Source organism: Bombina bombina, chromosome 6, assembly GCF_027579735.1.
Source record: "Bombina bombina isolate aBomBom1 chromosome 6, aBomBom1.pri, whole genome shotgun sequence".
Classification (NCBI taxonomy): domain Eukaryota; kingdom Metazoa; phylum Chordata; class Amphibia; order Anura; family Bombinatoridae; genus Bombina; species Bombina bombina.
This window is the reverse complement of record NC_069504.1, coordinates 474,468,322-474,481,426: the sequence shown is the minus strand read 5'-3', so window position 1 is coordinate 474,481,426 and position 13,105 is coordinate 474,468,322. Positions and strand designations below refer to the sequence as shown.

At 38.5% G+C, this 13,105-nt stretch overlaps 1 protein-coding gene across 1 annotated transcript in view; it reads left to right on the top strand.

Annotated features, from left to right (window-relative positions):
• LOC128664475 (sodium/nucleoside cotransporter 1-like) overlaps positions 1-13,105 on the top strand; it is a 108,046-nt gene that overhangs the window by 16,586 nt on the left and 78,355 nt on the right. Inside the window, exons 2-3 of the mRNA XM_053719300.1 lie at positions 2,482-2,555; positions 11,366-11,445. Coding sequence (XP_053575275.1) covers positions 2,482-2,555; positions 11,366-11,445 — 154 coding nt within the window. The remainder of the gene's footprint in view (positions 1-2,481; positions 2,556-11,365; positions 11,446-13,105) is intronic.

Genomic DNA, 13,105 nt, shown 5'->3' with positions numbered 1-13,105 from the left:
CCAATAGCCCTTGAAAGGGCCTTTTGCGGGGCATTGCCCCAAAATAATCATCTCTTTTACCTGTAAAAAAAAATACAAACAACCCTCCCAACAGTAAAACCCACCACCCACACAACCAACCCCCCAAATAAAATACTATCTAAAAAAAACCTAAGCTCCCCATTGCCCTGAAAAGGACATTTGGATGGGCATTGCCCTTAAAAGGGCAGTTAGCTCTTTTGCCGCCCAAAGTCCCTAACCTAAAAATAAAACCCACCCAATACACCCTTAAAAAACCTAACACTAACCCCCTGAAGATCAACTTACCGGGAGACGTCTTCATCCAAGCCGGGCCGAAGTCCTCAACGAAGCCGGGAGAAGTCTTCATCCAAGCTGGGTGAAGTGGTCCTCCAGACGGGCAGAAGTCTTCATCCAGACGGCATCTTCTATCTTCATCCATCCGGCGCGGCGCGGGCCCATCTTCAAGACATCCGACGCGGAGCATCCTCTTCTGCCGATGGACTAACGACGAATGAAGGTACCTTTAAGTAACGTCATCCAAGATTACGTCCCTTAGATTCCGATTGGCTGATAGAATTCTATCAGCCAATCGGAATTAAGGTAGAAAAAATCCTATTGGCTGATGCAATCAGCCAATAAGATTGAAGTTCAATCCTATTGGCTGATGCAATCAGCCAATAGGATTGAGCTCACATTCTATTGGCTGATTGGAACAGCCAATAGAATGCCAGCTCAATCCTATTGGCTGATAGGTAAGTCGATCTTCAGGGGGTTAGTGTTAAGTTTTTTTAAGGGTGTATTATGTGGGTTTTATTTTTAGGTTAGGGACTTTGGGCGGCAAAAGAGCTAACTGCCCTTTTAAGGGCAATACCCATCCAAATGCCCTTTTCAGGGCAATGGGGAGCTTAGTTTTTTATTTAGATAGTATTTTATTTGGGGGGGTTGGTTGTGTGGGTGGTGGGTTTTACTGTTGGGGTGTTGTTTGTATTTTTTTTTTACAGGTAAAAGAGCTGATTACTTTGGGGCAATGCCCCGCAAAAGGCCCTTTTAAGGGCTATTGGTAGTTTAGTTTAGGCTAGGTTTTTTTTTTATTTTGGGGGGGGGGGGGGGGTTTAATAGGGCTATTAGATTAGGTGTAATTAGTTTAAATATCTGTAATTTGTTTATTATTTTCTGTAATTGAGTGTCTTTTTTTTGTACTTTAGCTAATTTAATTTAGCTAATTGTATGTAATTTATTTAATTGTATTTAATTTAGGTAATTTATTTAATTATAGTGTAGTGTTATGTGTTAGTGTAACTTAGGTTAGGTTTTATTTTACAGGTACTTTTGTATTTATTTTAGCTAGGTAGTTATTAAATAGTTAATAACTATTTAATAACTATTGTTCCTAGTTAAAATAAATACAAACTTGCCTGTAAAATAAAAATAAACCCTAAGCTAGCTACAATGTAACTATTAGTTTTATTGTAGCTAGCTTAGGGTTTATTTTATAGGTAAGTATTTAGCTTTAAATAGGAATAATTTAGTTAATGATACGAATATTTATTTAGATTTATTTAAATCATATTTACGTTAGTGGGTGTTAGGTTTAGGGTTAGACTTAGGTTTAGGGGTTAATAACTTTAATATAGTGGCAGCGACATTGGGGACGGCAAATTAGGGGTTAATAAATATAATGTAGGTGTTGGCGACATTGGGGAAGGCAGATTAGGGGTTAATAAATAGTATGTAGGTGTCGGCGATGTTGGGGGCAGCAGATTAGCGGTTCATAAATATAATGTAGGTGGCGGCGGTGTCCGGAGTGGCAGATTAGGGGTTAATTTTTTTTTATAGTGTTTGCGATGCGGGAGGGCCTCGGTTTAGGGGTTAATAGGTAGTTTATGGGTGTTAGTGTACTTTTTAGCACTTTAGTTATGGGTTTTATGCTACAGTGCTGTACCATAAAACTCATAACTACTGACTTTTAAATGCGTTAGGACTCTTGACGGGGTAGGGTGTACCGCTCATTTTTTGGCCTCCAAGGACAGACTCGTAATTCCGGCGCTATGGAAGTCCAATAGAAAAAAGGGTTTACAAAGTTTACGTAAGTCTTTTTGCGGTAAGGCCAAACAAGTGTGTGGTGACCCTAAACCTGCAAGACTCGTAATACCAGCGGGCATAAAAAAGCAGCGTTAGGACCTCTTAACGCTGCTTTTTTACCCTAACACACAACTCTTAATCTAGCCGAGTATGTCTATTGATCTATCGTCTATCTATCTACAGTATCTATCTATCTCTCTATCTATCTTTCTATCTATCATCTATCTATCTATCTATCTATCTATCCATCTATCTATCTATCTATCTATCTATCTATCTATCTGTGATTGAATAATTGTGAAGGTGTTCCTCTCTGCTATGTATGCTTTAATTATTTTATTTGTTATCATTTTTTTCCTAAATGTTTAAATTAAATAATATGTTTCTGTCCTCTTACAGCTAAAATGAACATGGAATTGAACGAACTTGGGTCAACTAATGGGGGAATACCAAATAAAGCATTTTCATCACTGGTAAATATGCTTATATATTTTACATAACTGTTTCATTTACAATGTTCTTTAAAATTGCTGCTCTTGTTAAAGTGCTCAATTTGTAAAAAGAAAAAGAAATATTAAAGAACACAAAATATAGGTCACAATTTTTTTTAACCCTTTGGGCTCTATTTATCAAGGTCTGTCGGACCTGATCCGACAGTGCGGATCAGATCCGACAGACCTCGCTGAATACGGCGAGCAATATGCTTGCCGTATTTAGCATTGCACCAGCAGCTCACAAGAGCTGCTGGTGCAACGCCGCCCCCTGCAGACTCGCGGCCAATAGGGGGGTGTCAATCAACCCGATCACCAGCAGGGGGGTGTCAATAAACCCGATCGTACTCGATCGGGTTGATTTCCAGCGATGTCAGTCCGCCTGCTCAGAGCAGGCGGACAGGTTATGGAGCAGCGGTCTTTGTGACCGCTGCTTCATAACTGCTGTTAGGCTCGCCAGAAACACGGGGCATCAAGCTCCTTTCGGAGCTTGATAAATATGCCCCATTGAGTGCTAAGCACTTTCCCATCTGGGTGCTAAGCTGGATTTGAGGGTTTTTTATTTTTTTAAATATATATTTTTTTAACTTTTTAAAAAAAATAAAATTCAGATCCCCAATACTTATACCGTTGGAAAGCTTAGGCGATTACGTTTCCAACCAGTGGATCTTGAGGACTCTAGCTGCTTAGATGCCTGAGATACAGGTTTCTAAGCAGCATGCCCCATTTCCCTATACTGTCTATTGTATTTTTTAAATAAAGTTGCGCAGTGACGTCATCACGTCATTGCGCGTGATGTCACCAGGTGAAACGTGAAGCCACAGCGATGCCTGTCACTATGCAGGCCAGATCGCCGGGGTATGAGCGGGATATCCCTCAAGGTGCGAGAGTGCTAGCACCTGGCTGAGACAATTTGCGACGGCTCAAAACTGTCGTTAGCACTCAAGGGAAGGAGTTCGGGGCCTGAGCTTTTCTGGGTTGCACAAGTGGGCCTGAAACGCTAGTTAAGTGGCTGTGTTCTTAAGACCACAGCTACTTAGCCTCTCCGCCACCTTGAGGCTGTGGAGTTAAATCATCCGAATCACATCGGTATGATTGGCAAGCCCTGCTCTTGCAATTGGTTGCGCTAGAGCAGGGGTTTGGACTGCAAAAGCAATTGATGCTGACTTCTCACCACAATGTCAGGGCAATGCCCATCCAAATTCCCTTTTCAGGGCAATGGGGAGCTTAGGATTTTTTAGTTAGTATTTTATTTGGGGGGTTTGGTTGTGTGGGTGGTTGGTTTTACTGTTGGGGGCATTGTTTGTATTTTTTTTTATAGGAAAAAGAGCTGATTTCTTTGGGGCAATGCCCTTTTAAGGGCTATTGGTAGTTTAGTTTATAGGTAAGTATTTAGTTTTAAATAGGAATAATGTAGTTAATGATTGTAATTTTATTTAAATTATATTTAAATTAGGGGGTGTTAGTACATTTAATATAGTGGCGGCGACGTTGGGGGGCGGCAGATTAGGGGTAAATAAGTGTAGGTAGGTGGCGGCGACGTTGGGGGGCGGCAGATTAGCGGTTAATAAATATAATGTAGGTGTCAGCGATGTTGGGGGCAGCAGATTAGGGGTTAATAAAGAGATTTTAGACTTGAAAGGCTTGTGTGAACAAGTTAGTCTTGATGAATGTCCAGGGCAGGGACTTCTTTCATGGTACTGGGAGAGTATTCCATAGAGATGGAGCATCATGGCTAAACGCTCAAACAACATTTTTTTGGTGAAATCCTGGCACATTTCAAAACTGAAATCCATCCATGTGGATTTCATTTTGTCTGGAATGTCCCATAAAATGTTCTTAATTCAGATAGAGCAATTTAAAAAAAATAATGATTCTATTATCAATTTTTGCTTAGTTTCCTTGGTTTAATTTGTTAAAAGTAATCCTAAATGAGCTCAGGAGCATGCACCATGCATCTGTGTTTGCAGCAACGTTTATAGCAATGTTATGCATAGTTGCAATATCTGCTGCAGTAGAGTGTTTCTAACATTATATGGCAGCAGTTTGTAACAATGTATAACAGTTCTATAAACATTATTGCAGATACTGCTGCATTCACCTAGGATTACTGTTTAACAAAGGATACCAAGAGAACAAAGAAAACATGAATGTAGAAGTAAATTGGAAAGTTGTTTAAAATGTTACACTCTATCCAATCCATTTAAGTTTAATTTTGACTTTACTGCACATTTACTTGTCTCATGTATAAACAATAATTTATAATATTAAATTGGAGAAAAAGTGGGCAAAATAAACAAAGAAAGTCTTTATATTTGCACACTAAAATATATAAATGTTTTAAAGGGACAGTCTACTCCAGAAGTGTTACTGTTTAATAAGATAGATAATACCTTTATAACCCATTCCCCAGTTTTGCATAACCAACATGGTTATATTAATACACATTTTACCTCTTTGATTAACTTGAATCTAAGCCCCCTTATTTTAGTTCTTTTTACATACTTGCTTTGTAGCCAATCAGTGCTGACTCCTAGGTAAATCCACAGGAGTGAGCACAATGTTATATATATGGGACACATGAACAAGCGCTGTCTAGCTGTGAAAAACTGTCCAAATGCACTGAAAAAAAGAGGTGGGCCTTTAACTTCTTAGAAACTAGCATATGAGCCTACCTCGATTTTGCTTTTAACAAAGATTACCAAAAGAACAAAGCAAATTTGATGATAAAGGTAAATTGGAGAGTTGTTTAAAATTACATGCCCTATCTGAATCATAAAAGTTTAATTTTGAGTAGACTGTCCCTTTAACATTTTACATGGCTAGGGTGAAAATAACATTAAAAAAAAAAAGATCACCCTTGTAAGGTAATGTGATTTACTCAGTTTAAAAGACTTCCATCAATGATTTATTGGAACTATAGAAAATAACAGAAATAGATTAGCCTAATCTACAATCGTCAGTTTTTATTTTGTTCACAATGTTTTTGTTGCTGGCATGATGATGTATTATAACATCATAGTTAGTGATGTCGCAAACGCGAACTTCCGCAAATGTTCGCGAACCGGCGAACCGAGCGAACCGCCATTGACTTCAATGGACAGGCGAATTTTAAAACCCACAGGGACTCTTTCTGGCCACAATAGTGATCGGAAAAGTTGTTTCAAGGGGACTAACACCTGGACTGTGCATGGCCGGAGGGGGATCCATGGCAAAACTCCCATGGAAAATTACATAGTTGATGCAGAGTCTGGTTTTAAGCCATAAAGGGCATAAATCACCTAACATTCCTAAATTGTTTGGAATAACGTGCTTTAAAACATCAGGTATGATGTTGTATCGATCAGGTAGTGTAAGGGTTATGCCCGCTTCACAGTGACAGACCAAACTCCCCGTTTAACGCACCGCAAACAACCGCAAACAGTCCATTTGCACAACCACGAGATCGATAGATTTGATAGATAGATACATAGATTACATAGATCAATAGATGCAATATACATTTGATAGATACCAATTACATAGATCAAAAGATGCAATATACATTTGATAGATACGAATTACATAGATCAAAAGTTGCAATTTACATTGATAGATACGAATTACATAGATCAAAAGATACAATATACATTTGATAGATACGAATTACATGGATCAAAAGATGCAATATACATTTGATAGATACGAATTACATCAATAGATGCAATATACATTTGATAGATACGAATTACATACATCAAAAGATGCAATATACATTTGATAGATATGAATTATATAGATCAATAGATGCAATATACATTTGATAGATACGAATTCCAAAGATCAATAGATGCAATATACATTTGATAGATACGAATTGCATAGATCAATAGATGCAATATACATTTGATAGATACGAATTCCATAGATCAATAGATGCAATATACATTTGATAGATACGAATTGCATAGATCAATAGATGCAATATACATTTGATAGATATGATTGATAGTTAGATAGATAGGCAGCAACTTCAATTAGATTACACTAGCAGACTGATGTTTCACAGTCCAAAAAGTTTTTTTTAAATATTTACACTACTGTTATAACAAATATGATTGGTGGCACTAGTTGGCAAGTGGGCTTGGCACACAAGCTGGCAGCAGGCAACTGCAATTCGATTGCACTAGCAGACTGATGTTTCACAGTCAAAAAAGTTTTTTTTTTAATATTTATACTACTGTTACAACAAATATGAGTGGTGCCACTACTTGGCAAGTGGGCCTGGCACACACGCCTGGCAGGCAGGCAACTTCAATTAGATTACACTAGCAGACTGATGTATCACAGTCCAAACATTTTTTTTTAAAAAATATTTACACTACTGTTATAACAAATATGATTGGTGGCACTAGTTTGCAAGTGGGCCTGGCACACACGCTGGCAGGCAGGCAACTTCAATTAGATTACACTAGCAGACTGATGTATCACAGTCGAAAATTTTTTTTTCAAATATTTACACTACTGTTATAACAAATATGATTGGTGGCACTAGTTGTCAAGTGGGCCTGGCACACACGCTGGCAGGCAGGCAACTTCAATTAGATTACACTAGCAGACTGATGTATCACAGTCAAAAAATGTTTTTTAAAATATTTACACTACTGTTATAACAAATATGATTGGTGGCACTAGTTGGCAAGTGGGCCTGGCACACACGCTGGCAGGCAGGCAGGCAGGCAACTGCAATTAGATTACACTAGCTGACTGATGTTTCACAGTCAAAAAAGTTTTATTTTTAAATATTGACAATACTGTTATAACAAATATGATTGGTGGCACTAGTTGGCAAGTGGGCCTGGCACACACACTGGCTGGCAGGCAGGCAACTGCAATTAAATAACACTAGCAGACTGAAGTAAAAAACATTTTTTAAAAAAATTACACTAATGTTACAACAGATAGAAGTGGTGGCACTGAGGATGGAAGTAGGCACAGTATATGCTGGGAGCCTGACACACAGGCTGGCACTAGTGGCAGGCTGGCCTGGCAACTGCAATTAAATAACACTAGCAGACTGATGTAAAAGTTTTTTTTTACAAAATTTACACTAATGTTACAACAGATAGGAGTGGTGGCACTGAGGATGGAAGTAGGCACTGTATATGCTGGGAGCCTGACACACAGGCTGGCACTAGTGGCAGGCTGGCCTGGCAAATAAAATTAAATAACACTAGCAGACTGATGTAAAAATTCTTTTTTTTACAACATTTACACTAATGTTACAACAGATAGGAGTGGTGGCACTGAGGATGGAAGTAGGCACAGTATATGCTGGAGCCTGACACACAGGCTGGCACTAGTGGCAGGCTGGCCTGGCAAATAAAATTAAATAACACTAGCAGACTGATGTAAAAGTTTTGTTTTTTTTAAAAATTACACTAATGTTACAACAGATAGGAGTGGTGGCACTGAGGATGGAAGTAGGCACAGTATATGCTGGAGCCTGACACACAGGCTGGCACTAGTGGCAGGCTGGCCTGGCAAATAAAATTAAATAACACTAGCAGACTGATGTAAAAGTTTTTTTTTTTACAAAAGTTACACTAATGTTACAACAGATAGGAGTGGTGGCACTGAGGGTGGAAGTAGGCACAGTATATGCTGGGAGCCTGACACACAGGCTGGCACTAGTGGCAGGCTGGCCTGGCAACTACAATTAAATAACACTAGCAGACTGATGTAAAAAAAAAAAATTCAAAAAATTTACACTAATGTTACACCAGATATGAGTGGTGGCACTGAGGCTGGCAGTGGCAGGCTGGCCTGGCAACTGCAATTAGATTACACTAGCAGACTGATGTAAAAGTTTTTTTATAAAAAAAATTACACTAATGTTACACCAGATATGAGTGGTGGAAAACAGAGCAATTAGGCACAGTATATGCTGTGGGCCTGATACACAGGCCTGATGGAAAATGAAATTAGATTACACTAGCAAACTGATGTAAAAAATTTTTTTTTTTAAATTTACACTAATGTTACACCAGATATGAGTGGTGGCACAGAGCAATTAATCACAGTATATGCTGTGGCCTGGCACACAGGACTGATGGAAAATGAAATTAGATTACACTAGCAAACTGATGTAAAAGTTTTTTTTTTTTAATTTACACTAATGTTACACCAGATATCAGTGGTGGCACAGAGCAATTAATCACAGTATATGCTGTGGGCCTGACACACAGGCCTAATGGAAAATGAAATTAGATTACAATAGCAAACTGATGTAAAAGTTTTTTTTTTTTAATTTACACTAATGTTACAACCAGATATCAGTGGTGGCACAGAGCAATTAATCACAGTATATGCTGTGGGCCTGACACACAGGCCTGATGGAAAATGAAATTAGATTACACTAGCAAACTGATGTAAAAGTTTTTTTTTTTTAAATTTACACTAATGTTACACCAGAAATGAGTGGTGGCACAGAGCAATTAATCAAGTATATGCTGTGGGCCTGGCACACAGGACTGATGGAAAATGAAATTAGATTACACTAGCAAACTGATGTAAAAGATTTTTTTTTAAATTTACACTAATGTTACACCAGATATCAGTGGTGGCACAGAGCAATTAATCACAGTATATGCTGTGGGCCTGACACACAGGCCTAATGGAAAATGAAATTAGATTACAATAGCAAACTGATGTAAAAGTTTTTTTTTTTTTAAATTTACACTAATGTTACACCAGATATCAGTGGTGGCACAGAGCAATTAATCACAGTATATGCTGTGGGCCTGACACACAGGCTGATGGAAAATGAAATTAGATTACACTAGCAAACTGATGTAAAAGTTTTTTTTTTTAAATTTACACTAATGTTACACCAGATATCAGTGGTGGCACAGAGCAATTAATCACAGTATATGCTGTGGGCCTGACACACAGGCCTGATAGAAAATGAAATTAGATTACACTAGCAAACTGATGTAAAAGTTTTTTTTTTTTTAATTTACACTAATGTTACACCAGATATCAGTGGTGGCACAGAGCAATTAATCACAGTATATGCTGTGGGCCTGACACACAGGCCTGATGGAAAATGAAATTAGATTACACTAGCAAACTGATGTAAAAGGTTTTTTTTTTAAATTTACACTAATGTTACACCAAATATGAGTGGTGGCACAGAGCAATTAATCAGGGTATATGCTGTGAGCCTCACACACAAGCTGACAGGCAGGCAAATGCAATTAGATTACAAAAAAAAAAAAAGACTGAAGTTTTAGCCCTAAAAAGGGCTTTTTGGGCTGAAGTTCTAGCCCTAAAAAGGGCTTTTTGGGGTGCTGTCCTTACAGCAGAGATTAGATGAGTCCTTCAGGACTGTAGTGGACACTGAATACACTAGCCTAGCTATCAATTTCCCTATATAATCACCAGCAGCAGCACTAACCCTCCTCTCACTAAGAATGCAGGATCGTAATGAATCTAAAATGGCTGCTGCCCAGGAGCTGGGAGGGTCTGGGTGGGAGTGTCTGCTGCTGATTGGCTCAAATGTGTCTGCAGACTGTGAGATACAGGGTCAAAGTTTCCTCAATGATGATGAATAGGGGGCGGATCGAACATCGCATATGTTCGCCCGCCGCAGCAAACGCGAACAAGCTAAGATCGCCTGGAACTGTTCTCCGGCGAACTGTTCGCGACATCACTAATCATAGTTAGTCTGATATATGCAAAAAAAGCATGTATTAATTAATTCCAATTGTTAATATGATGTTCCATTCCAGAATATAATTGTGATTTATCAGTCCAGCCAAGTTCGTAAAAATTAAACTAATAGTTATGTAATTTCAGCCACAATGCAGAAGAATACTCAGTTGCTTACTGTTACCTAGAGACATTTAGTAACTGAGGCAATACATCGTTATCAATTTACTCTTTAATTGCATTACAGTTATATTCAGTTTTTTTAGTAAAATGGTTATTTTAGAAATGCTACAAATTTGTTCATTTCAAGCACAGGTCCCATATTAAAACAAATTAAATGAGGGACTTTTTTTTTTCTTGGCTACAGTTCTTCCAAGCTCCATGTCTATGTGAAGCAAAACTTATGGTGGCTTCCAATTAAAATGCACATATTGCTCACAAGAAAGCAAGCGATCATGTACTGTCCTGAGCATTGGACTGTGTTTTTACAAATTCTTACCTTTCTCTTGTGCTAAGCTGGATCGCCGATCCCCCACCCGCAGTTCCTCTGTACATTCGTCACCAATGACGAAACCTGGCTTCCTCCAGTCACGGCGTGGCCTCACAAGAATAGACGCTCTGGGGGGGGAAGCCATGATTGGAGGAAGCCTGTTTTGTTATTGGTGACGTATGTACAGAGGAACTGTGGGCGGGGGATCGGTGATCCGGCTTTGCACAAGAGAAAGGTAAGAATTTGTAAAAATACGGTGCAATGTAAACTTTCATGAATGAAAGTGCCCCTGTCTTTAATAGTATTTTAAAAAACTGGGCACTAATTCATGAAAGTTTAAATTCACTTTAAACCAACCATGTAAATAATACTATTGAACATTTCCTGTTATGCCTTTACGTATAAAGAGGGACACGTATCTGAATGAAATATTTTCTGCTAATTCATTTAGTGTAGTTGATTTGTTGCAAGTATGCTAGGCAGATTTGGCTCTGTAACAACGTCATTGCTGGTAATTTACTCAGTGACAACAAAGTATCAAAAGATAACCTGAAATCCAAGCTTACCTGAGAACAAAGTATTTTATTTATTTCCTCTTGTAATTTAACAGGAAGAAAACATCCATGAAAAAGACTTGGACTATGAACCAGTGCTCAACCTTGAAAATGAAAATATGTCACCATTTTGGAGGTAAGTTACTGTTGTAACTACTAAAATGTATTTCTCTTGTTAAGTGTATCCAGTCCATGGATCATCCATTACTTGTGGGATATTCTCCTTCCCAACAGGAAGTTGCAAGAGGATCACCCACAGCAGAGCTGCTATATAGCTCCTCCCCTAACTGTCATATCCAGTCATTCTCTTGCAAGCCTCAACCAAGATTGAGGTCGTAAGAGGAGTGTGGTGTTTTATACTTAGTTTATTCTTCAATCAAAAGTTGTTATTTTTAAATGGTGCCGGAGTGTACTGTTTATCTCAGGCAGTATTTAGAAGAAGAATCTGCCTGCGTTTTCTATGATCTTAGCAGAAGTAACTAAGATCCATGGCTGTTCTCACATATTCTGAGGAGTGAGGTAACTTCAGAGAGGGAATGGCGTGCAGGTTTTCTTGCAATAAGGTATGTGCAGTTAATATTTTTCTAGGAAATGGAAATTGCTAGAAAATGCTGCTGATACCGAACTAATGTAAGTAAAAGCCTTAAATGCAGTTATAGCGACTGTATCAGGCTTATTAATAGAGATACATACTCTTATAAAAGTGTATTTTAAAACGTTTGCTGGCATGTTTAATCGTTTTTTATATAATGTTTGGTGATAAAACTTATTGGGGCCTAGTTTTTTTCCACATGGCTGGTTTGATTTTTGCCTAGTAACAGTTTCCTTAGGCTTTCCACTGTTGCAATATGAGTGGGAAGGGCCTATTTTAGGTGTTTTTTCTGTGCAGCTAAAATACTGACAGAGATATTCAGCTTCTTCCTGCATGATCCAGGACATCTCTGGAGGGCTCAAAAGGCTTCAAAGTCGTTTTGAGGGAGGTAAAAAAGCCACAGTAGAGCTGTGGCAGTTGTTTTTGACTGTTTGAAAAAAAAAAAAAAGTTTTTGTCTTTTATTATTCAGTTTTGGTTATTAAGGGGGTTAATCATCCATTTGCAAGTGGGTGAAATGCTCTGCTAACTTGTTACATACACTGTAAAAATTTTGTTAGTGTAACTGCCTTTTTTCACTGTTATTTCAAATTTTGACAAAATTTGTGTTTCTTAAAGTGGCAGTAACGTTTTTTATATTGCTTGTAAACTTGTTTAAAGTGTTTCCAAGCTTGCTAGTCTCATTGCTTAGTCTGTTTAAACTTGTCTGGACACAGAGGAAACTACTTGTTCATTATGTTTGAAAGCCATGGTGGAGCCCCATAGGAGAATGTGTACTAAATGTATTGATTTCACCTTAAACAGTAAAGATCAGTCTTTAACTATAAAAGAAATATCACCAGAAATTCTGACGATGGGGAAGTTATGCCGACTAACTCTCCCCCACGTGTCAGACCCTTCGCCTCCCGCTCAGGGGATGCACGCTAATAGGCGCCAATTACATCAGGGACGCCCATAGCGATTACCTTGCAGGACATGGCTGCAATCATGAATAATACCCTGTCAGAGGTATTATCCAGGTTGCCTGAATTAAGAGGCAAGCACGATTGCTCTGGGGTTAGGAGAAATACAGAGCGCGCAGATGCTGTAAGGGCCATGTCTGATACTGCGTCACAATATGCAGATCATGAGGACGGAGAGCTTCAGTCTGTGGTGACATCTCTGATTCGAGGAAACCTGATTCAGAGATTTCTAATTTTAAATTTA